We start from the raw sequence: 27,410 nt of genomic DNA, 5'->3' as shown, positions 1-27,410 counted from the left end.
CTTTGCTAAGTGGTAAAAAATGGGTTTAGAGAGGTGGGCAGGAGCATTACAGACATGGTAAAATCTTCAGATTGTATTCTCAGTATGGCGGGAAATCCTGGATTTTAAGCAAGGGAAATGTACGTGTGAGAATAACTTTCTTTATTCATCTCTATTTTAACTACAAGGTACATTTCTTTCTCTGGAAGAAATTTAATCTCAGACAATCCAATGGTCCCCTCTTTTCGTAGGACTGTAGTTTAGCTGTATAGAAGGTAGCTAATGGGGTGTCATATGTTTTAGAAGGGGATGTAGCATCTGGCTCTTGGGTCATCATCCGCAACTCCTGAGACACGCACCATGCTTGGTTTTTGTAGTGGACCCTCCCTCATCCCTATATAATGACTGCAACTTCCCTCCCACCTCTGGTGTGCAAGATTTCATTCTGTTGGTCACCATACCCTGGCAAGCAGGAGTTCACTGAACCTGTCTGAGCCCCTTTCCCACTTTCTTGCTATTCTTGAGCACGCAAAAATAGCATAATTACCCAGGACCAAGGGGGAAAAGGCCGAAACCCTGTAAGACCACCCATTCACACAATACCACCCTCACTTCACCTCTACCACCCCTCTAGAAGCACAGGGGCTTCTTCCTTGCCACACTTACAGGCACACTTCAGGAGCAAACCACAGGGTCACCCCTGCTCTCGGACTCATGCGAGTTTCTGCTCTTCCAGTCAGGGTGATGGAGGGGCAAGAACTCACACTCTATCTTGGGCTCTAACTCTCTTCTTTGCCTGACCCTGGGAGTCTTTTCTAGCATCAAAGCGGGAAAAACTTACCATTATGTTTAGGTGTTGAACTCCCAAAGCCTTTCCTCGATTTTTCTTGCTATATTCTATTCTGTGAACATGGGTGCCACTGTCGGGGTGGGGGGAGGTGGGGAGAATAGGCACAGAACACGGCATATAAGAAATACAAAGAGAGGGATGCCTGTGTGGCTCATTCAGTTAAGCCTCTGACTTTGGCTCGGGTCATGATCTCACGGTTCATGAGTTTGAGCCCCACATCAGGCTCTGCACTAACAGTGTGGTGCCTACTTGGGATTCTCTCTCTCTCTCCCTCTCTCTCTGCCCCTATTCCCACCTTGCTCTCTCTCAAAAATAAATAAATAAACTTAAAAAGAAACAGAGTTAAAATATTAAGCGAACTCATACACAACTGCCATTTTTATGGGTCAAAAATAGTCAAATATTGGCAGTGTCTGATACCTTAACATATACCATGGTGGACTAACTTATTAAGTTCCTAGGATCGGACTGAAGGGATTAGGACATATTTTCTAAGTCCTCAAGTATTTGAAGAATTAGCACGGAGAAGAGTTACTGGTAGCAACTCGGCAACATGTTCGTATCAACCCAGAAAACAGACATGGCATGAAGGTGCGAAAGCAAAAATTCATTTGTGCATTTATTTACTGAGCACTTCCCAAGTATGTCAGGCACACGATCTGCTTAAGACAGCAAACATGTCCCTACTTTCAGAGAGCTTATAGTCTCAGGGGACAGATTTGGGTCCAGTAAAGAGAAGGACTTAACAATGTTCAGAATTATCAAAAACTACAAAAGATACAAAGAAAGGAGTTTTGTGAAGAGAAATTAAGAGAGTAGGCATCTGTACTGTTCATTACTATCTATATTAGTTTACACTTATGTATTTTACTTGATGTAACAATCTTATTATCAACTGATTCTAAAGATATAACATTTTCCTATTTACTGGTTTCAGTTACATTAAATTTTGACCCAACAGTTTTCATTATTCACTGGGCGTAATTTTTTTTTTTTTCTTTCAGAGAGAGAGAGACAGAGAAAGCATGAGCTGAGCTGGGGAGGGCAGAGAGAGAGGGAGACAGAATCCCAAGCAGGCTCCTCACTGTCAGCGCAGAGTCTGATGAGGGGCTCAAAGCATGAACCATAAGATCATGATCTGAGCCGAAATCAAGAGTCAGACACTCAACCAACTGAGCCACCCAGGTGCCCTAGGCCTTAAATTTTTGATGATAGGTATCTGTTTACAATACTGTTTTAAATAATATGTCACAAAGCACATATAATTTGTTATTGTGTTTTGTTCAGTACAGTATATTCTCTAGGTAGACAGAAATAAGAAAAAAAAGAAATTGTTGTCTTCTTTTTGAAAAGTATTTCTTAGTGTTGGTGTTTTGCTCCTAATAGCAGTATAATCTATTGCTTAGCTAGACTACAGGGTAATGGTTATAGATATATCATTCTTGAGGGACACCTGGGTGGCTCAGTCGGTTAAGCATCTGACTCTTGATCTCTTGGTTAGCGAATCTGAGCCCAACGTCAGGCTTTGCTGACAGCACAAAGCCTGCTTAGGATTCTCTCTCTTCCTATCTCTCTGCCCCTCCCCTGCTCGTACACGCTCTCAAAATAAACAAACATTTTTTTGAAAGGTCACTCTTGAGATGAGAAGACTTTTTGCCGGTGTGAAAACCACGTGTCATTTTTCATCTACGCCAACTCACATTCTGAAGAGAAGCTTATGAATAATTTAAGAGATTGTTCAATTCCTCCTAGTCCACAGCCATTCCTCCAAGCACTAAATAGAAAATCACACAGCAAATATATCAGACACCCTTCAAAAGCCAACTAAGAACACTTCCTAAATAATACATGCCTCATAGCTAAAGGTGCAAAATGTCCGAAGAACAATTTCTTAAAATGTATTTAAACACTATGAGACTTCACTATATAAAAGAAAATTGAAATGCATATTTCATTAAAGAAACAATATTTTGTAATCCTAACAAATACAGTTTTATCTATTTGGGGGAAGGGGTTGTTTTATTCAACAAACATTTATGAGTATGCTAAGCACTGGGAAGTTTTATCTGTTTTTTAATTTTTTATATATATTTTTATATAGGACATTTTCTTCAAATGAACTCTTAAGTATGTAGCAACAATAAATTTATAGCTAAAATGTAAAGAAATTGCTAAAGTTGTCTCAAAGTAACTGTTGCAACAGACCAATTTTAATAAAATCATGTCTTTTTAACTAAATACACCTTCTTGTAAATTTTTTTCCTTTTTTCCTCTTTTGCTGTTTTTACCCTTTTGCTAACATTGTAAGGGATATTTATATGATAGCATGATCTATAATTTGAGAATAATCACAAAGAGGTTTATTTTTTTATTGAGGTATACAAAAAGTTTACTAATAAGAGTTGTGTAGGGGCGGCTGGTGGCTCAGTTAAGCGTCCAAGTCTTGATTTTCATTCAGGTCATGATCTCACATTCCGTGAGACTGAGCCCCGTGTTGGGCTCCATGCTGACAGCGCAGAGCCTCCTTGGGATTCTCTCTCTCTCCCTCTCTCTCTGCCCCTCCCATCTGTTCACGCAGCACACGTGCACTCTCTCTCTCAAAATAAAAAGAATAATTTAGAATACTAAATGTAAATTATATAGTCCTAATAAATTCTTAAGTTTTAATATTCTATTTCAGATGCAACAGAAATAAGTAGCTGGATTTTAGCTTTAAGACTGATTTGTAATTAGACAATACACCATACAATAGGGGGTGATAAAGTCTCTCCATGCTTTCTAATTGGAAGATACTTTCTTACACTATTTTAAGTTACAGTAAATCTATGTCACATATAGTATGAAAAATCTCAATTTTAGAATCGCTGTTTAGCCATCTAACCTTGAATGAAATAAAAGCCATACAACTGTTTTTGTTGTTCCTATGTTATTACTATTTGATGGATTCTTGTTTCCATATATATGCTAAACTGTTTCATTTTAGATTTAGTAAGTCATTTGAACTGTATATACACTTCAACATAAAGGCTGCCATAATATGAACTTCAATTAAAAAATTTTATACTCATCATTTTAAGCAGATATTTCCAATTCATTACTATGTAAAACTGTCCAACAGAATTTTAAAACATTTCATTCTTGAAAGCAAGTCTAAAATTACACCTTGATGCCACAGGAATCATATTCATTCCACTGCAGTTGAGGAAAGAGACCCAGACTGAGCGCTCTAACACTGGCTCAGTTCTCTTATTATTCAATTCGTGTCCTTGGACAGATTCCTTAAACTTGACAGTAAAAGTGATGAGGCCATTACAAATGATCTCTCAGCTCCCTCTTCTATCCCCACAACCAGCCAGTCCAGGTGAACAGTCAGAGAATGCTGGTACAGTATCCATCAGGGATTCTAGGCACCAGGACTGGATTTTACGCTCATGCAGAGATTTAGACACAAATATAAATAAGAAAAGAGAGACTATGTTCGTTCAGTTACACTTTTATGCTTACATCATACATTTTTCATTGACTTATACATCTCTTTAAAAGACAGTTATTGAATATCTATTAAATAGCAGGCTCTGGGGACCCAAAGATGAAAGATTCCCTCCAAAAGCTTTCACTCTAGTTGAGAAACATCGATTTTAAACAATCAAATGCAATGAACTACTGTAGTTTCTACAGTAGATAAGCATTTATATACAGAATATAGGGAAGGTTAGAGAAGAAAGTGGTCATTTCTATTTTGAAGAAATCAGAAAAGCCTTCATTTTGGAAATGACATTTGAAATGAGTCCTATAAAAGATCAATTATACAGTCTGAAAAAGAAATTAAGAAATTAAGAATAAACTCAACTCCATTTACAATAGTATCAAAAATAATACAATACTTAGGAATAAACTTTACCAAGGAGGCAAAAGACTAACAACTACAAAATGGTACTGAAAGAAACGGAAGAAGAAACAAAGTAAATGGAAGACATCTCACGTTCATGGACTGGAAGCCTTAATACTGTGAAGATGTCAATACTACCCAACGTGATCTACAGACAATGCAATTCCTATCAAAGTTCCAATGACGTTTTGTGCAGAAATAGAAAACAACATCCTAAAATTGATATGAAATCTCAAGGGACCCTAGCCAAAAATTCTTAATAAAGAAGAACAAAGCTAGAAGTCGCACATTTCCTTGTTTCAAAATTTACTACAAGGCTACAGTAATCAAAACAGTGTGCTCACACCTGTCAGAATGGTTAAAATCAAAATAGAAGAAACAAGTGTTGGTAAGGGTGTGAAGGAAAAGGAACCCTCTGGCACTGCTGGTGGGAATGCAAGCAGGTACAGCCATTGTGGAAGACAGAGGTTCCTCATAAAGTTCAAAATAGAACTACCTTATGACCTAGTAATCACACTACTGGCTATTTATTCAAAAAAGACAAAAACACTAATTCAAAGGGATACATGTATCCCCATGTTTATTGCAACATAATTTACAATAGTCAAGATATGGAAGCAGCCCAAGTGTCCATCGACAGATAAATGGGTAAAGAAGATGTGGTGTACATATACAATGGAATATTATTCAGCCATTAAAAAAGAATGAAATACTACCATTTGCAACAATATGGATAGAACTAGGGAATACAACGCGAAGCAAAGTGAGTCAGGAAAGACCAATACCATACGGTTTCACTCATATGTGGAATTTAAGAAACAAATGAACAAAGGAAAAAGAGACATAGAGGCGAACTAAGAAAAAGACACTAACTCTAGAGAACAAACTGATGGTTACCAGAGGGGAGGTGGGGGGGGGGAATGGGGGAAATAGGTGATGGGGATTAAAGAGTACAGTTATCATGATGAGCACTGAGTAATGTACAGAACTGCTGAATCACTATATTGTACACCTAAACGAATACAACACTGCATGTTAATTATACTGGGGTAAAACAGTGTGGCACTGGCAAAAACACAAACCTACAAAACCAATGGAATAGAAAAGACTGCCCAGAAATCAACCCTCTTGTATATCGTCAAATGGTTTCCAACAAGAATGCCAAGACCATTCAGTGGGGAAAGGACAGTCTTCTCAACAAGTAGTATTGGAAAAACCGGGTATCCACATTGCAAAAGAATGAAGTGAAACCCTTGCCTTATACCGTATACAAAATACTAAAGTTGGGGCAATGAACCAGTGAAAAAAAAAGGTAGAAAATACAGAAGTACAGGAGAGAGAGGAAGGAACCAGTAAAGCAATCTCCAGACTGAAGTGTCAGATCAAGAACACAGCTGAAGACATTAGTCTAAAATATACTGAAGATACATCTTTTCCTAAAACTATATGAGGCTTAAAAAGCCAAACACAGCAGCAGGTTTACTAAGTACAGGGAACAAATGAAGTAGGTCCCAGCCTCACTTTTGTCTGTGGAGGGAAGGGCAGAAGGCTAAGGGAACTTAACAGAAGCCTGGAGCAGTGACAGGGGACAAGAGAAAGAGAGGCAGGAGAAGTGGCCTGTCAACAGGACGCTGCTGAGTCTTGAAAACTTACACTTGCAGGAGAACCAATATACATGACATGAAAATGTTTTCTTCCTTTTCCCGTGCCTTTGATAACTACTCATTAACACCTGTTATGTGTCACGCTTTCTAGAAGGTACTAGGTAAATAACCGTCAACAGAACAGTCATGGTCCTTGCCATCATGGAGCTTAACCCAGGGAAGACTGTCAAACAAAATTACACTGTTATAACTGGTGATGAGATCTGCGAAGGAGACACACCAGGTACAATGACAGAGAACTTACTCATGAAGAGACTCTCTTTACAGAGGAAAGGGAAATGGTCTCTGAGGTGGTGACATTTGAGCTGAACAATGAAAAGGTCCAAATGGAGGGTTAACTCATATATTTGCAAAAGTTCCATGGCAAGAAAGAACTCGTTGAGTCCCAGTACTGGAGAGAAAGCAGCATAACCACGTGAGCACGGTAGGCAAGATGAGAGAACCACGACGAGACAGGAGACAGCACACCAGCACAGAGACACTGTGGACCCAAGCAAGGAGTCGGGATTTTATTTTATTTTTAAATGTTTTATTGTAATGTTTGTTTATTTCTGAGACAGCGTGACCACACATGCGAGCGGGGGAAGGGGGAGGGGGCGGAGAAGGGGGGACAGAGGATCCGAAGCAGGCTCTGCACTGACAGCACAGAGCCCGATGAAGGGCTTGAACTCGAGAACTGTGAGATCATGACCTGAGCCAAAGCTGGATACTTAACTGACTGAGCTACCCGGGTGCCCCAAGGAGTCTGGATTTTAATTTGCCCAGGTTGTTGGGGTAAAAAAGCAAATGACTGAACTGATCTACCATTGGTATTTGCCAGACCGGTCACAAAACAGAAGAACAAGAAGACAGGGCACCTGAAAGAGCCACCAACAGAGTAATGCACCATGAAGCCATGACCAGTTTAAGAAGGAATAAAACATGTTGGCCAGGAAGAGGAAACAAGAGGGCTCAGTGGGGTCCCACAGCATGAGTAAAAATGGAGAGAAAGTGAAATAGCATGAAGGGTGGGAAGTTAGGGTGATAGACAGCTCTGTCCAATGTACGGTCTTACAGTAGTTCTGGCAGGTGAATAGCCAAAGGTTTCACTATACTTATGAACTTGCTGGAGCACAGTATGAGTGTAGGAGGCTACCTTCAAAGAAGTCAAGGGATTTTAAGAAAAGTAATAGTGATGGTAGCAGGGGGGTGGAGGGGTAGGACTTATCATTATTAGTAATGATAACAGCTACCATCTATTTACCGCTGTATATGTGCCAAACTGCGCTAAGCACTTCATGTACGTTATCCTATTTTGAGAACAGTTACTATCATGCTCATCTTACAAATAAGGAAACTGAATGCAAAGTCAGTCCCAACAGACTCCACTTCCACAGCTCACTCTGAGCCAGGATGGTTAGATGGTTGTGCTCATGGTGCTGCAAGAAAGGGTCGCAGTGTGAGGTAGGAAACAAAGTGCTCAACAAGTGAGAGGAAATATTTGGACAACAGCAAGAATGAGAGGTAGAGGGTGACAAAACTCCACAGCATGAACCACCAATAAGGATTGTGCATGAGGGCAGATTGGGGACAAAGCAACAGAGAACGGAGAGAAAATGGATGACCTCTGGGCCTCATGGTGTGAGGCATGTGGTGGAAGGAGCAGCCTTCACCCAGAGGAAGCTGTGATCTCAGATTAGCAAATCTCAGATCAGCTAAGGCAAGAAGGTCAAGGGGATGCTACCGCAAACTAGGAGTCCAGTTGCTAATTTACAGTGTAACTAGTACAGTGATGAAGAACACAGACTCTGGTGCAGGGTGGACAAAATGAGGGCAGGGAACCAAAAGTACAAATTTCCAGTTATTATATAAATAAGTCAGGGGATATAAGGTACAACATGGTTTCTATACTTAATAATACCATATTGGTATTTGAAGGTTGCTAAGGGAGTAAATAAAAGTTCTCATCACAAGAAAAAAATCTGTTACTATGTGAGGTAATGAATATTAACTAGACTTTCTGTCCAGTCATTTCACAATAGACACGTACGTAACAAATCACTATGTTGTAAACCCTGAAACTAATATAATCTCATATGTCAATTATTCCTCAATAAAAGAGGATGTCTAACAACAGGGGAACAATAAAATAAATTAGGATGCAATGACATATTATACAATCATTTAAAAATACAATTACACAGGGGTGCCTGGGTGGCTCGGTCGGTTAAGCGTCCAACTTCGGCTCAGGTCATGATCTCATGGTCCGTGAGTTCGAGCCCCGCGTCGGGCTCTGTGCTGACAGCTCAGAGCCTGGAGCCTGTTTCAGATTCTGTGTCTCTGTCTCTTTCTGCCCCTCCCCTGTTCATGCTCTGTCTCTCTCTGTCTCAAAATTAAATAAACGTTAAAATAAATAAATAAGTAAATAAGTAAATAAATAAATAAATAAATAAATAAATAAATAAAAATAGTCACACAATTAAAAAATGCTTTTGGAAACTATGCTGTGATGTTGATAATGGTAACTAACATTTCTTGAGTGAGCATTTGTTCTGTACCAAATACTCTTCTTAATGTTTATTTATTTTTAAGAGAGAGAGACAGAGACAGAATGTGAGTGGGTTAGGGGCAGAGAGAGAGGGAGACACAGAATCCAAAGCAGGCTCCGGGCTCTGAACTGTCAGCACAGAGCCCAACGCGGGGCTCGAACTCACAAGCTGTGAGATCATGACCTGAGCCGAAGTCGGACGCTCAACCGACTGAGCCACCCAGGTGCCCCCCAAATACTCTTCTTTATGGACATTATATATCACACATATATTATAATGAATAAGAGTAACAATAATAGTAACACTTTTTTTAAAATAGACTGCCTGGATTTGAGTCCTGGCTATACCACTTACTAACGAATTATTTAGCTGCTTTATGCCTTAGTTTCCCTACCTATAAAGATGGGGATGATAATAATGGTCCCTCTCTCATAGAGTTGTTAAAATTAAATGAACTAATGTCTGTAAAATGATTAGAATAATGGCACAAAGTAAATCCATTTAAGTGTTTGACAGATAATCAGGTAAAACAAAAGAGGAGATGGAGGGAACCAGAATATGCCACCCCAAAAGATGCTACTTTGGCATAAGAACTTTGAGCTAGAGGCAAAGAAGACTCAGCATATGTAGAAAGAAAACTTCCCAGAGCCTCTCTTATCTGTCTAAGAGCAAACACTTCTAAAAAGTGAAACTGCCCCAAATTCCCTCTCCCAGGAAAATTTTATGGTCAAGCTGGACCTCTACAAACACACCTTACTTCATGAGAGTCTCGCACATACTTACCTTCCCACAATTTACCACTCTGGAAAGCCTAAAACCTCTTCCTTTGTCTTATCACTTCTCTACAAAGTAACTGTTCTTCCGTTAAGATGCTCTAGTGCCCAAGTTCTAACCACCCTTTTTTTTTTTAAGGTTTATTTATTTTGGAAAGAGAGAGAGAAAGACAGTGTGTGAGCATGGGAGAGGCAGAGAGAGATGAAGACACATAATCCGAAGCAGACTCAGGCTCTGAGCTGTCAACACAGAGCCTGACGTGGGGCTCAAACTCATGAACCATGAGATCATGACCTGAGCTGAAGTCAGATGCTTAACCGACTGAGCCACCCAGATGCCCCAACCATCCTTTTGAGCTACTCTTCATTGAGGCTTCTCCACTGGATATGTACTGCACACATTAATAAACTCCTTGTTTTTTTCTTGTTAACCTTTTGTCAGTCTAATTTTATGGGTCCTTGGAGGACAATCCAGGAGGGCAGGAGGAAAAACACTCTCCCTCCCCTGCGGGGACAGTGGAAAAGGGTAAAAGAGCAAGGAGAAGGGGCAGGAAGTGTGGGGGGGCTGTACCTACAGAAGCCTGCGCATGAGGTGGGGCATGCAACAGAGGCTCTGAAGGTCGTCAGTGGTGCAGGGTTGCCATTCATCCTGAGTGGGGAGAAAAGTTGGTCTTTGCTTCCTCTAAATGAAGTGTGGCTAAGGTGTTCTGATGTTTTTGAAGACAGCCTAACCCAGGCCATGAAGGGGAAGGATGCCCACTGCCTGTGGTGGTTAGAAGTCCAAGATTTCATGTGGTCATAGAGCAGCCTAGAAAGGCTCAAAGATGCCAGCAACCAAACGGAATCCCCACAGGGAGCAGAAAACACAGGGCATATGCTCTCCATCTTTTGGGGGAAGTGACAACATAAGAGAAAGCTTAACGTTCAAATGAATATCCTTAAAACCTTTCACTCTTCTTTATATGAGATAAATACACTTGGAGTCTTTTCACATGCTAACCAGGGGCACTTTCCTCATTAAAAAAAAAAAAAAGAGAGATTTGCAAAAACTCTTATAATTCTAGCAGGCTACATTTTTAGCAATCTCTCAATCTAATACATATCTTAACAAAATTACATTTTGCTGAAATAAATTAATAAAATCACATATTCACTTCCACACAAAAAGCTTTTCAGTGCAATTTCAGCATTGTAAGATGTGGAGAAGTGCCACAAAAATGCATAATTTTCAGTATCTTCTTAGCTCTATGAGCTACCGTGTCCTGCTAAGAAAGGAGAAGGTGCTGTTTTATTCTGGAAAAACAGGACTTCTCAAGGTCAACATAGGAAGCTGACACTCAGAGCTCTGATGCCACACGTCTTACCAGCTTCCTCAAGCAGCTATCGCCATAAACCTACAAGGACACAGTGTGCAAACATAGGCTTGGTCTTTCGGCCCACTAGGCGGCTCCCAGAAATAACGGGTAGTAGCCAGCAGATCCAGGGGTATAATTCAAGTACTGATGGCAAAAGCACATATATTCAGACTGTATTAATTCAAAATGTACAGTAATTTTCTTCAATTTTACACATTAAAAATTCTAAATTATTCTTTATCTTGCAAAATTTTCAGCAATGACTTCAAGTGTTAGTGTCTAAAATTCAGTCCTCTTTTTTTTTTTATAACAACTATGTAATATTTTAAGAATTTGTTCTATTAACTTGTAAATTTTAAAACTCTATGAAAATCAGGTAAATCACGCTATTCATGAATTACAATTTTGAACTACTTTTCAAGTTGGTTTTACTTCAGAACATGTACTTAAACTTCTTTATCAATACTTTAATAATTAAATTTCTCTAAAAATTCTCCTTTCTATTAAGGGCATCTAGCTCTGTATTCTGAACAAAAAAGATTTTAAAACTCCTGTATAGGCATATACATATGCATAGTTTAGCACAGTGTTAAGAAATGTAATGGCCTGGTCAATGGAATATATTCTTTTAAAAGTTGGAATGTATTATTTGAATAAATCGTCTATAAAATATGACACAAAGACAAATATTACATTATTTACTGATACTGTTGGACTAAAACAATACTAATCCTGAGGCATTCTTGTCAAAATAAATCTAATGAAGTGAAATACTGACAAAAATTTCATGTATTGAACAGCCTATCTGAACACTGTATATATAGAGTGCTCCAACTAAAAACTTCAATGAAAATTTTACATACACATATTTAAGTATTTAGACTTCTTATACCAGTGCATACAAACTATAATCAAAAGCAACAGTAAAATATATGCACAAGAGATTAAAAGCAAGTATAACAAACATTGATTACATGAGGACAGAATGCTATTCCCCCTCTATTTTCCATTTTTGTAATGTTTTGTTTAAATTTTGGAAAAGTATATACATTTTCAAGCAACAGTCTCTCCCATCAAGAAAGGAATTACAGGGGCAGTGGCCTTTCCTAAAATGACAAACCAATACCCTTCGGCTCATACTCATACTAAAGCTGGCAAGATTTCACATTCCTCGGCACACAATGGATCTTTCACCAATACTGGAAACCGCCTTTGTGAGAATATTTGCTAAGAATGGATGGAATTCTCAATGTTGCAAGCACCCATTGAATTATTTAAAAGAACAATGAATGAATGACTAGTTAGAAATGTTTCTTGAGCTCAGAGAAATTTATATTACAAAAGAAAAAACCTAAATCGAGCATTTTCTCCAGAGCAGTTAGGAAGAACAGATTAAGTTGCTAACTGTGGACAGTGGTTCCCAAATGCTTTATGCTATCAAAACTGTCAGAGTTGCCTTCTCCTTGACCAACTAATAATTTTAAGTCCTTCTTGACTCATAAATATTGTTTGCATGTTTGTTTATATGTACTTTGCTTCACAAAAGAAAACTTAACCAACAATGAAATGAAACTTAATCCTCAATGCCTCCCTTAACCCTAAAAGAGATGTACTTCTGTTTTTTGTGGGTGTTTTTTTTGGGGGGGGGTATTTAGGTTTTTTGTATTATTTATTTCTTTAAGTAATCTCTATAACCAACATGGGGCTCCAACTCATGACCCTGAGATAAAGAGTCACGTGCTCTTCAGACTGAGCCAGCCAGGCACCCCAAGAAATGCACTTTTGAATAGGCAACTATAAAACTGCATAACGGCAATATAATATTAAGTAAAAAAAAAAAGTATGTCTCAAAAAATCATATACATGATAACCTTTTTATAAGGTTAAAACCACTTGAAAATACATACACTTTGGGAGAATATAAGGACATAATAAACACCAACTTCAGCTTCAGGATGATGGTTAGCTTAAATGAAGGACAATCATGGGATGCGTTGACAAAAAGGATAATACAATTAGATTACTGCCAATGTCCTAGCATTTGTTTTATGGATTTTGTTTTGTGCTTTTTGTTTGGTGGTGGATTCCCATGTGATTATGATACCATTTTAAAATAGATGGATGAAGGGGCGGTTCAGCTCGTTAAGCATTCAACTTCAGCTCAGGTCACAGTATCACGGTTCCTGAGTTTGATCCCCACATACAGTTCTCTGCTGTCAGCATGGAGCATGCTTCAGATCCTCTGTCCCCCTCTCTCTCTGCCCCTCCCCTGCTACTACTCTCTCTCTCTCTCAAATAAGCATTTTAAATTAATTAATTAATTAAATAGATGGATGGATGGATGGTAGATAGATGACAGATGGATAGATAGGTATACCGAGCAAAACAAGCATGGACCAATGGTGAGTGTGTTATGAACCAAAAATCACTAAACCTGAAATGAAATGACCTGAAATGATCTGACAGAATATGCAAATAAAATTTTTTAAAGCATGTAGACTAACACCCAAACAAGTCTCTGGATCAACTCAAAAGTCATCCATCCAGATTTTGTAATTTTCTGCTTATATTTCCCTAAACACTTTCAATTGTGCTGTACTAAGCAACTTGTTCTCAACGGATAGGAGACCTTCTAACATCACCAATGGACCTGCTCAGAGAGTAGAACCTTCAGGAAGGGGGGAAAATGTGGTACAAAGGAAAAAGGTGCTGACTCTCTGGAACAGGGCTGACAATGCCCACAAGCCTCTGAATAGGCAATTGGTGATTCTTATTCACACAGTTGGTACTTATTAAATGCCAAGTTTATATCAAATGTCATGAAAAGCACTGGAACCCTTCAGACTTATGATTAGGACCGTCCTAGCAGGTCCTTGAGTCCAACCCACCACCTTCTAGATAGCCAAGAATCAACATATCCTCAGGTCAAAGAATCAAGATAGTACACTCACTCTGGAAAACAGTATGGAAGTTCCTCAAAAAATTAAAAATAGAAACACCATATGATTCAATACTTCCACTCTTGAGTATTAACCCCAAAACAACAACACTAATTCAAAAAGATACATGCATCCCTATGTTTATTACAGCATGATTTACAATAGCCAAAATATGAAGCAACCTAAGTGTCCATCGGTAGACAAACAGAGAAGAAAGACTGGTATATATACAATAGAATATTACGCAGGCACAAAAAAAGGATGAGATTCTGCCATTCGAGACAACATGGATGGACTTAAAGGGTATTATGCTAAGTGAAATAAATCAGACAGAGAAAGACAAATACCATGCGATTCTATTCATAAGTGGAATCCAAAAAACAAAACAAAACAAATGAATAAACAAAAAGCAGAATCAGACCTATAAATAGAGACAAAAATGATGGTTGCCAGAGGGAAAAGTGGTAGGGGGTTGAGCAAAATGAGCGAAGGTGAGTAGGAGACAGACTTCCAGTTATTCATGGGACTAAAATGCACTGCATAAGGAATACAGTCAATGATACTGTAATAGCGATGTATTGGATCAGCTACAGCTATGTGGTTAACAGAGCATAATGTATAAACTTGTCAAATCACTATGTTGTACACCTGAAACAAATGGAACACTGTATGTCAACTATACTTAAAAAAAAAAAATCAAGATAACTTTCAGGTGTTTTATTTGGCTCGTAACTACACAAGCAGATACTGAAGCGTTTCACTTATAAAGTAAGGTTACAATGGCTCCCCAAAGTTAAAACCTCTATTATAAGAATTGGGGATGGGGAGAAGATTGCTTTTTTAAACAGATGAGATTTCAAATGGATGTGTTGCTGTTCATTTTACCTGCTATCTCCAAAAGTGGGTTTATGTGATCTCCTTCTGCCAGCTTCACAAATCCAACCTGATTTCCAAAAGTGTCAATCCCTTGAAAAGGCAAAATCAACTGTTTTCCTTGGAGGATTTCTTCTATGAATGGTTTTAATTCCAAAAGAGCACCAATACCACTGGTAAGAGATAATACAATTTTCAGTAATAAATTAGGTAATAAGATATACAAAACCAAACAAGAAATAATCAGTTTTTAGAAAGATAAGTTAATTTTGATATTTGTTCTAATTATTTTAGAGCTCAAAAATAACTTCAAAATCTAATCTGTATGATTAAAATACAACTAATATTAATTTTTAAATAAAAACTATGGAAGAAGTGAATTACATCTTTACTTAATTATAATTTATATCAAAGACATGAAAGAAAATACTATTTTATTGTTCACCAAGAAGTTTTTAATCAAGGAAACACTGCAGGGACAACTCAAAAACATTACTGATAATATATTCCAAAAACCTAATACCACAAGAGCTTATATTATTAGATTATAAGAAAAGTTATAAATTCTTATCAAAAGTACTAATACAGTATTTACTATTTGCAAGGCACTCTACTAAAACTTCATTATCTCTTAAACTACAATAGCCTCCGTAATAAGATAATACTGTAACTGGATTAAACAAAAATAAAAGGTTATATTTGCCAACTGCAACCACATAAGTTTGTTATTTCTGTTTAACCTATGTGATCATAGGGCTACTCTGTGTTTCAAGTGCTTTATTTTTCTTTATAAAACAAGTGTTTACTATATTAATGAATTAAACATCATCAGGTTTAGAATATTTTGAAAATTAGGATGAATTATTTCCATCTTAAAGAGAATTCTGGTGCAGATATGTTGTTATGAGAAAAAAATTAAAATCTCACTAGAGGGCAGCAATTACTCCAAAAAGAAATAAGCACAATCTTATATAATAGGGTTTTAAAACACCCTTCTGGTGAAACATCATTAAACTATCTTGATCATTCACTAGTAATTATAAGTTAAATGTGTGAAGAGAAATTTAAGTATTTTTCTAGTTCTTTCATATTTCTAAATTACCTTCCATATAAAGTTTTTAACTGACTTCATAAATAAATTCATACTGAGTCTCAATTCTTATCTATGTCATAACATAATATACAATTGTTCAAAATAGCTTTAGAAGGGGCACCTGGGGGGCTCAGTTGGTTAAACATCCAACTCTTGATTTTGGGTCAGGTCATGATCTCATGTTTCATGGGTTCGAGCCCCCCATCGGGCTCTACACCAGCAGTGCAGAGCCTTCTTGAGATTCCCCAGCCTCTGCCCCTCCTCTCACAAATAAACAAAAATTTAAAAAATAGCTTTGGAAATGTCCACATTTCTCATTGTACCTCCAAATCCACATCCTAAACCCAATCCTTCCTAACCTTATTTGTGTCCATCCTAAAAGACAGTGTCCATACTTTTACTGAGGCACGGTCCTTCACCGTGTGCCATGAGCTAGAACACATGAAAACAGAACAGCCATTTCTGGCTCATCTTGCATAAATTGGGGGAAATCAAGATACTTATTTTAATTATAACTATATACTAAAGCAGGCCATGCTAAAGGTTAGGGCTTTTCAGAGACCGTGAATTCTATATCCCATTTTTCATTAAAGAAATATAGATGATTTAAATTCAGCCCGGTTTTTTCAGTTCTCCAGGAGCAAAAATCAATAAATAGGTCCCAGTGAGATGTCACTGATCGCAGAGTGAGAAAAAGTCATAGTGTCTGTTGGTAAGTATCACTAACTTTCAAATTCTTTTAAATAGAATACTTTCGAAGAGTGGTTTATGGAAAGACTTCTTTATGGTAAAATAAGTAAAAAGTATATGTGTACAGAAAAAAAGAACTCTCAAACTAGAGTTCAGACTAAAAGGAGTATTTGAAATTAAGAAGGACAGTCTTCTTTTCAACTCAGCAGCTAAGTGTGGATGGCCTTACAAATTTCTATGCCTTTCTTCTGCCCTGTAAGGGCAAAGGACCTTACACCTAAAGTCCTTTGTGAAGAAATTCATGATTTTTTAAAAATTTTTAAGTAATCTCCACACCCAACATGGGGCTCAAACTCATAACCCCATGATCAAGAGTCACATGCTCTACTGACTAAGTCAGCCAGGCGCCCATGAAGAAATTCATGATTTCAAGAAAATGCTTCTGCATACTCCACACCCAACCCATTGATCAATACATCATTAAACACCCAAAATATGATGCTAGATTTTGAAAAGTAAGAACACAGAACAAGAAACCGACAACATAGATGTCAGCATATTATACAGTACAGGATGAAAGGTAAAATGAAAAGATTAGAGACTTAGAAAATCCTTCATATAAATAACGTCTTACCAGAAAACCCAATTCATTTCTCTCTCACGATATAGCAACGCAAAGCGAAGCCACACCTTGATTCTGTTCCTCCCTTAAAAGTTCATACTGCCACAGACACTTCCCTGGTTTCCCAAACTAGTAGTAAATCTTTTCTCCTTTGAAATTCCATTAATATTTTATATTTCATGAAACACACCATGTTTTACATTTCTATATTTTAATTTTTGAGTTCATATGGTATTCAGTCAACTTAACTGTATAATACATAAGCATAAGAGCCATTCCTGACTCGTCTTTATTTTCCCCAAAGCACTTAACTCAGTATCTTGCACATGGCTGATAATCTTGGTTGAGTTGTAAAACACTATCTTGTCTGTATAGCAAACCTTATTTATTTCTTAGATTTTTCATTATAACTTAGTCAAGAGCAGGGCGCCTAGGTGGCTCAGTTAGTTAAGCATCCGACTTCAGCTCAGGTCATGATCTCGCAGTTTGTGAGTTCGAACCCTGCATCGGGCTCTGGGCTGACAGCTCGGGGCCTGATTCTGATTCTGTGTCTCTCTGTCTCTAACCCTCCCCTGCTTGCACTCTGTCTCTCTCTCTCTCTCTCTCTCTCTCTTTCTCTCTCTCTCTCTCGCTCAATAATAAACAATAAACATTAAAAAAATTAACTTAGTCAAGAGGAATTACTGAATTGCAATATCTGGTCATCATCTTCTAGTAGAGATAATATTTCCAGTATCATAAAGTTGCATAAGGATGCCACTTTAACTCTTCAAACACAAAGCAGACTTGCTAAACATTTAGGGTTTTTTTCCCACAAAACTGAAAGTATTTGCAAAATGACATGGTGAAACACAGGGATGAATGATGCAGACCGTCACCATGCTCTGTACAGTAATTCTTCAATGAGTGATGCCATGATTTAGGGCAAGAAAATGCTTCCTAGTTCCGGACTCTCCCATGCACCGCAGGTGGTTTAGCCACCCTCGCTCCTGCCCATCAGATGCCCACATTACTCCTCAGTAATGGTGACGGCCAAAAATGCCCCCCAAATATTTCTAAAAGTCTCTTAGGACTTAGAGGCAGTCCCACCTCCACTGAGAAATGTACACAGTACAATACATCGGGAGGCATACCTGCCCCCTCACCCTAACCCCACTGCACACCACGTGCTCATCAGTAGAGACCACTGAGATACAGGAGGCCCTTCATACCTATGCAGACTAATCCTCCCCACTGCTTTCATGCCCTTGTGCTCATCCTCTCCTTTGTCTCCATCCTACCCCCTCTCTCTCCGCCTCCCCATCTTTCACAGACATGCCCCATGGAATAATAAGAGAACGGACTAGTTCTGGCTTCTCTACTAACCAGCATTTGCTTAATTCCTAGGGCTCTTGCTTCCCCGTACGTATAAGAGAGATGACATTTCTGTGCTGCCTCACAATACTGTTAAGAGAATAAAGCAGAATATTTGTATGGGAGGTGGAGGCTGAGGAACAGGACTGACACACGGATGCCATTTGCCACGGCCAAGACCTACTTCTGATGACAGAGATAAACCTAAACCTACTGGTCAACGGGGATCTTTGCTGGTTTCAAAAGGTCTCTTTGGAGTACAATTATTCAGTTAATTCAAACCTCCTCTCAGGAGTTTTTCCCTTCCCTCTCCTCTTCCTTCCCAAGGAATCCAGCATACTCTTCCTTTTTTAAAGAAAACATATTCATTTATTTTTGAGAGACAGAGAGAGACAGAGCACAAGTTGGGGAGGGGTATAGAGAGAATGAGACAGAATCTGAAGCAGGCTCCAGGCTCCGAGCTGTCAGCACAGAGCCTGACGGGGGGCTCGAACCCACAGACAGTGAGATCATGACCTGAGCTGAAGTCGGACGCTTAACCGACTGAGCCACCCAGGTGCCCCTCCAGCCTACTCTTCTAAGAGGACTGAGGGAGGTCTCTAGACTGCCTGCTGTTTGAGTCCTCAGAGATTCCCATTTTGGGGGGACTGGTCTGGCTATATCCTTGGGTGTCCCATATCAGGGACCATGAGAACATGCTTATTCTTTCTGGGCTTTGTACCAGCACATACTGCAGAAGCACATCCCTGCCAGAGTCTCTCATCAAGAAACATGGATGTTCAGCAGTGTGCCCTTGTCTCTTATCCAGTTCTTTCTGACCCACCAATTTTTTCTGAGTTGGGCCTCCACATCAACCCACCATGGCACAAGAAATTTCTGGATTCATCTATATGTCTTGATAGGAGATGGGGAATTGAAGAAACTACCTCAGGTATATCTGTTGGAAATCTTCCTCAACTCTAATCTACCACCTATGTGACACCACATTCTTGTAGCATCAGTGAACAGGAACTTCTCCAAAGAGCTTGAGCTTTCCCCAGCTTCACCCTGAGAACCCCAAACCAATGTGAATGTCTCTATCATTCCTAGCTCTCTGTTCCAACACCGGTGAGGGCCAGGTTTGGAAAAACATTCAGCCCCGAAAGGGGAGCCAGGACATTGTATCTGGTTCCATACTTCTTCCTCTGCCATTGCTTACTCCACCTAGCACTGGAAGGGCTCTATACTCCCTCCCACCCTGGACAATAAGTCTCAGAGCAGCCACCTACAACCCTCCTCAAAGCTGTCTGTGTTTTCACTGACCACACTGAAGGTCTTTTGAATTTATTGCTGGCTCCATGTCTCCTACTTGCCACCCTTCACGCCAGCTTACCGAAACACTGAGGTCCCCCGAGAAAGGAATTCTGCCTCCAGACTGCCTTTGGACTTGAGACCACAGCAACTCTTCCCTAGGTCTCTAGCCTGCCCTGCAAACTTTGTACCTGCCAGGCTCCACAGGCACATGAGCTAATCCTTTAAAGTAAATTCTGTATGTAGTCACAGATACAGATATATTGAGATATCAATATATCTAGATATTCATACAGATATACATCCTGTTGGTTGTGTGTCTCTGGAGAACCCTGACTAATTCACCACTCTAACACACACAGGACACTTCTCTCAGGCTTTCGACTCCTCATGTCACATCTTCTTTGGCTCTTTTTCCCTTAAGAGCATCACAGTATTTATTTTGTCTTCTGACTGGCAAAGTGAACAGTGAAAGCAAGCCAAATAAAATCTTCTGGTCCTCTCTGCAAATGCAGGGTGCCCCAGACCTGCTCTTGGGTAGATCAGGTTGGAATAGAATGGAAAACTGATCTCTAAACACATGAGGGTCTACTGTTTAAAAGACATAACTACAAGAATCATAATTGGGCTTCATATTTTGAGTCACTAGTTTCACGTTTTCTCCCTTTTCCTCACCCCCTTCCCAATTCAAGCCTTGTTCTTCATTCCCTCAGAAGTAACCTGCAATACATTCTGGCTCTGGTTTTCCAAAGAGCTAAAGCTTAAGCTCAATCCAGAGAGCTATACAGGTAGTAACAGGGAAAGGAGTACCCCAGGGAATTGGGGGAAGACCAAGGGTTCTCCACTCCAAGCAGCAATCAATGACTTATATACTCAAACTTTATGGCACAACTCTGGAATTAGGAGTGGGTAGTATATAGGTACTCAAGAATGAGTAAGGTAAAATTGTAACTATCTACTGGAATAGAGGACAGCTCTAATAACAATAACATCAGCCACCTACTGTGGGCCGGGGCTGTACAAAGAGTCTTTACATGTATTGAAACTATTATTTTTTTCCATTTACATAAAAAGTAAACAATTTGCCCAAAATTAGGCAGCTATTCAGAAATGGTTGTGTCACAGTTCCAGAATCTTTACCAAGAATCCTAACCTAAATGGTCGGCCTCCAGAGTGCTGACATAATTAACATGGGGAAAACAACTACATAACCAAGGGCAACTATTTGATAACAATAACAATTTAAAGTCTCGATTAGGAGGAATATTTATATTGCTAATTCTGTACATTGACTATTAACCGGAACAAATTATAACAAAGAATACTTCCTTACAATTTCAGTGCCTCTTTGGGTTCTATGTTTACTCACATTAAAGCAATAATTTGGAAAATGATATTCAAGGAAGACATATTACTCACCTGTTTACTTCCTCTTCATTTAATAACTGCATCACTAGCAGGGTAATATGAAAGGAGCCATCACTGATCATTGCTTTGGCCAGTTGTTTGTCTTGTTGTATTATTGCATTTTGTAGGATCTTAATTCCTCTTGTAATCTAATCTCACACACACACACACACACACACACACACACACACACAAAATAGAGATTAGGTAAGCAATATTTCTTTATGGCAAAATGTAAATCAAGAAGAAAAATAAGCAACAACCAAAATTAGAACAATGTCAAGATTCTTCAACCAAACAATGCTTAATCGCCTACTTGTTCTCAAATATCCTGGATAAAATGACTTGGGAAGCTTAATATGAGGTATGAGTTTTTTTAAATCATATAATTCCTGTCCATCTTGAAAACATCAAACCTAATACCCTTGTTTTACACACTGGGTCACTGGTTGAACCCACTGGTTGAAAATCTCTCAGTGACCATGCATCTTTTCAGAAACTTGCAGTATGACTCATGATAATTATGATCTTTCCTAAAATTTAAAAAAAAAAAAAGTTTTTCTTGCCACAGAAAGGTCAAACCAGCAGACAACATTCCATTCCTGTTGGAAGTATTATTTATTTGTCCCCAAGTGAATGTGTCTGAGAACCCATTCTTCATGGCCTTTAAAATTTTTTAGGGCAGCAATAATCTCAACAGGAGTGACTACTGTGACTTTTCCAGATGTGTGAGGAGGGGCATAACGATGGAGAGAGAGTTGCAAAGACGTCCAATTGTGTATGTTAGAAAAACAATTACAGTCGCAGAGAGGTGCAACCCCTCCTCTTCCATCAGACTTCCCCTCTCCGTCCCTGCTCTGAAACAAAAAGGGGAACAATGTTCTTCCCTCCTCCATTTCCAGTCAGATACAATTCTAGTCAACTTGTACATGTGACTAGAAAAGTGTATCGGAAAATGGTTTGAATATGAAATAGCAAACCAAGCAATACTCAGAGAAAAGAGAGCACATAGAAGTCCTGAGGCAGCAGAATTAGAGAGAAAAGGGGAAGGAGAGGAGGCTGGCAATAGAAACAGAGTCCATTAAAAAAAAAAAAAAACAGCAGAGATAAGAAAAAACTGAATCATGAGCACAGCAGACTGTTCTGATACTAGAGTAGCTGTTTTATCCTGAACAATGTTCCCATTATCTGCAGAATGTGACTGGAGAAATCATGAGATGCCATCCTGGGATCTGACTTCCCACGTGTCTTTATGATAAATCCGCATCACCCAAAATAACCTCAGCCTTTCTCTATTCCTTGCAATATGGAAGAGGGCGACACAGGAAATGGTGTTTTCCTGGGAGGAAGTTATGCAGTAACACCTAACATAATATTTCCCAAGGCAAGAGATCACTTCTGTGAAACCCAGCAAAAGAATACTGATTGCCTGATAAATAAAATGCTCTTGATGTAATAGTACACAAAGATCTTATAGAGTCACTTTCTTCTACTCTATCTCAATAAAACTAAGTTATAAACTCGAGGGTAATGTTTATTTCTTCTAACCCACCATCTCACCACAGTGACCAGTAATAATAATAAAAACAATACTTAAAATATACCTGAAACTAATATAACACTGTATATTAATGATATTAGAAATTTAAAAAAAGTAATAAGATAAAATAAAATAGAATAAAATAAAATAAAATAAAATAAAATAAAATAAAATAAAATAAAATAAAATAAAATAACTGGCATGAGGACACATCAGTAAATGTCAGTTCACATTATTCTAAAATGTGCTTTTTCGGGGGCGGTGGCTCAGTTGGACAAAGTAAGCGTCCAACTTTGGCTCAGGTCATGATCTCACTGTTCCGGAGTTCGAGCCCTGTGTCAGGGCTGTGCTGGCAGTTCAGAGTCTGCAGCCTGTTTCAGATTCTGTGTCTCCCTCCCTCCCTCCCTCCCTCTCTCTCTCTCTCTCTCTGCCCCGCCCCCCCCCACTAGCACTCTGTCTCTCTTTCTCTCTCAAAAATAAACATTTAAAAATAAACATATAATAAAATGTGCTTTTTCACCTAAAAAGGATTAGACATTTTTCATATCATTAAATATATAATGTCTTCACTTTTTTAATGGAATAGGGTCCCATTGTACAGATGTCCCATAATTTAGTTACCTAATCACTTACTTACCGAAATAAAGTTTTTCTCAAAAAAAGTTTTTAATTAATAAAAAATAAAACAACAATATTTAAAAAACAATAGCAGTAACTAACCTTTATTGTGTGATCACTAGGTTCTAGATACTAAAGCGAGCATTTTATATATATTAGTTCACTGAAGCCTCTGAACAACCCTATAAGGTAGATATTAGTATTAACTCTATTAAAATAAATTGAAAAACAGAAGATTTAAAAAAATCTCTTCAAAATCATATACCCAAAACAGCAAAGGAATGTAAATAAAGGATAAATTACAATACATGAGAAAAAATGCAACAGTGACAACGAATTGGTTTGTTTTCAGAGGGGACAAAAAGGGGGCAGAGATGTGGGTACTGACTTAAGAAATGAAACCCTGAGGGGAAAAAGGAATTCAAAGGAGATTTTTAGAAAGTCTTACTGAATACTGTGTAACAGAATACACTGGCCCTCTCAGAAAGACCTTTATTATAAAACTGTATTGCTCACAAATGATTTTAAATTTGAATTTTTGAGTTTTTCCAGGTACAATGAAGCGCTGAGATTGGCTCATGGCATGACAAAGCAGCTCAAGAGGATCGAGGTTCATATGCCAACAGCCTGGTCCAGCGTCAAGGATATTAAAGGTGCTCAAAAGTGTTAGACCTCTGGACACATATATCAATGGAACAGAAATCCCAAAAGGAAAAATACTCTTATATGGCCAACTAATCTATGACAAAGGAGGCAAGAATATATAATGGGGAAAAGACAGACTCTTCAACAAATGACATTGGGAAAACTGGACCGCCACATGCAGAAGAATAAAACTGGACCACTTACTAACCCATACACAAAAATAAACTCAAAACAGAATAAAAGGCCCAAATGTGAGAAATGAAACCATAAAGCTCCTAGAAGAAAACAAAGGCCGTATCTCTTTGACATTGGCCTTAGCAAAATTTGTCTACATACGTCTCCTCAGGCAAGAAAAACAAAGCAAAAATAAACTATTGGGACTACACGAAAATATACCTTGCAAGGCCAAGGAAACAATCAACAAAAGGAAAAGGCAACCTACTGAATGGGAGAAGATATTCATAAAAGACATATCCACTAAAGGATTAATATTCAAAATGTATAAAACTTATACAACTTGACGCCAAAAAACAAAACAACAACAACAACAAAAAAAAAACCAATCTGATTAAAATGTAGGGAAAGGACCTAAAGAGACATTTTTTCAAAGAAAACATCCAGATGGCCAAAAGACACATGAAAAGATGCTCAACATCACTAATTATCAGAGAAATGCAAATCAAAACCGCAGTAAGATATCACCTTACATCTGTCAGAAGGGCTAGAATGAAAAAGACAACAAAATAAATAAAATGAAATACATGTTAGTGAGGATATAGAACAGAAGGTACCCTCATGCACTGTTGAAGAGAATGTAAACTGGTACAGCTCCTATGGGAAACAGCATAGAATGTCCTCAAAAAATTAAAAATAGAGGGGTGCCTAGGTGGTTCAGTGGGTTGGGTGTCAACTCTTGATTTTGGCTCAGGTCATGATCTCACGGTTTGTGGGATCAAGCCCCATGACAGGTGCTGACGGTATAGAGCTTGCTTAGGTTCTCTCTCTCCCTCTCTGTCTCCCCCTCCCCCCCTCAAAATAAACAAACTTAAAAAAATAAATAAAAGTAGAAACACTATATGACCCAGTAATTCCACTACCAGGTATTTACCCAAAGAAAACAAAAACACTAAAAAGATGTATGAACCTCTATGTTTATTGCAGCATTGTTTACAATAGCCAAATTATGCAAGCAACCCCACTGTCCACTGATAAATGGGTAAATTGTGTGTGTGTGTGTGTGTGTGTGTGTGTGTGTACACACATAAAATGTGTATAAAATGCAATGTTACTCAGACATAAAAAGGAATGAGGTCTTCACATTTGCAAAAATATGGGTGGACCCAGAAGGTATTATGCTACGTGAAATAGGTCAGACTGACAAAGACAAATACCGTATGATTTCACATATATGTGGAATCTAAAAATCAAAGCAAATAAACAAACACCAGAAACAGACCCAAAGATACAGAGAACAAGTTGATGATTACCAGAGGGGTAGGTGATAGAAAGATAGGCAAAATGGGTTAAGGAGAGTGGGAAATACAGACTTCCAGTTATGGAATGAGTAAGTCATGGAGATGAAAGGTACAGAATAGGGAATATCATCACTGGTATTATAACAGCACTGCATGGTGACAGATGGTACCTACCCTGGTGGTGAGCAGAGCAAAACACAGACTTGTCAAATCACTATGTTGCATACCTGAATCTAATATAACATTGTGTGTCAACTAGACATCAATTAAAAAAAAAAAAAGTCATACCTCTAAACAATATAATTACATCTACAAATCTCAGCTGGTACAAATGATAATATTGTTTTAACTGCACACGAAAAGTATCTTATGATGAGAACTCTGTTTTACAATCAGAGTAATACAAATTAAGGATGCTGGACTTGGCTCAGAAATTCTGGATTTTTTTTTCAGTTTATTTATTTTTTTTTTTTGAGAGAGACAAAGACAGCTCAAGTGAGGGAGTAGGGAGAGAGAGAGAGAGAGACAGAGAATCCAAAACAGGCTCCACACTGTCAGCACAGAGCACGATGCAGAGCTCGAACTCAAGAAACTGTGAGATCATGACCTGAGTGGAAAATAAGAGTTGAATGCTTAACCAACTGGGCTACCCAGGCTCCCCAAAATTCTGGATTCTAATTCCAGGTCTACCACAGGTGTGACCCCACACCTGTCACCTCTTCTCACTAAATCTTGGCTTCTTCAGTTGTAAAATAGGAATGATAAAATCTGCCCTGCCAAACTTACAGCATTGTGTTAGAGATCACAGTAGGCAAGCTACATGAAAATACTTCACAAGCTCTACACCATTTGCCTAATATAAAGCATACAACACTGCCAAAATTAAATTCAGTGGTTCTCTACCCTATGTAGTTCTGCTTCCCAAGTACCATTTGGCAATGTTTGGAGGCATTTTTGTCATAACTGGGGACTTGCCACTTGCACTTAGTGGGTAGAGTACCTGCATTTTCACAAAAATATACTCTTGATTCTGGGCTCAAACACTAATTATGTATAAAGTCAGGGAAATGCTCAAAGAATTCCACTCATTTGTGTATCCAGCATTTTAGTGCAATGCTCTGCATAGTAAAATAGTTTTAGACCATTCCTATTTTTTAATTATCTGGAAGCATGTAAACTGCAAATTAAAAACTGTAAAATACTTGGAAGACTAATTCTCTGATGTCACACAGTACTTATGATGCAGGATTAACCTCAATCTAGGAAAATTCTACAGATAATCTAACCAAGAGATGTATTTCTAGCTATGCTTTGATGCTCCAGATTAATTTATATATTCCTTGATATCATCTTAAGAGCTTTTTTAAATGCTTTTTTATTCCTAATTACATTCTTATAAAAGAAAAGGGAAAAATACTTGACTCTTCTCTGTATTGCATTTTAAGAACTACCAGTGTCATTACAGGCCAAAGGAAACTAATTTTTAGAGCTGCTGTTTAAAATTCAATAAAATCATTAAAGCTTATCTGTCACCATAATCCCAGCTATTGACAGTACTGCACAGGCACATTTTAAAAACCTAATACTATAGAGTCACATTTAAATATTATATTCAAAGAAACTTTCAAAAATAAGAGCATTATTAAATCTTAAATATTTCACTGAGTATTATCTTTGTGTCTAGAAAATAAAAACAAACATCCATCTGTTAAACCTCAGCACTAAGCGATATTCCACATGCCTAAAAATAATGCAATAAGAAAATACATGTTTATATCTTTTAAGTTTTCTAATTGACTCGAAGCATATATATATGAGTGCAGATAA

At 38.2% G+C, this 27,410-nt stretch overlaps 1 protein-coding gene across 6 annotated transcripts in view; it reads right to left on the bottom strand.

Moving 5' to 3' along the window:
* The window catches only part of AKAP7 (A-kinase anchoring protein 7), a 158,977-nt gene that overhangs the window by 102,267 nt on the left and 29,300 nt on the right, over positions 1-27,410 (bottom strand). For all 6 annotated transcript variants that reach the window (XM_042939832.1, XM_042939835.1, XM_042939833.1 and 3 more), the window contains exons 4-5: positions 21,318-21,454; positions 14,863-15,023 (exon numbers count right to left, since the gene is read on the bottom strand). In XM_042939832.1, coding sequence (XP_042795766.1) covers positions 14,863-15,023; positions 21,318-21,454 — 298 coding nt within the window. The remainder of the gene's footprint in view (positions 1-14,862; positions 15,024-21,317; positions 21,455-27,410) is intronic.

The sequence above is a fragment of the Panthera leo genome, chromosome B2, assembly GCF_018350215.1.
Source record: "Panthera leo isolate Ple1 chromosome B2, P.leo_Ple1_pat1.1, whole genome shotgun sequence".
In the NCBI taxonomy this organism is placed as follows: Eukaryota; Metazoa; Chordata; class Mammalia; order Carnivora; family Felidae; genus Panthera; species Panthera leo.
This window is presented reverse-complemented; position numbering and strand designations above follow the sequence as displayed.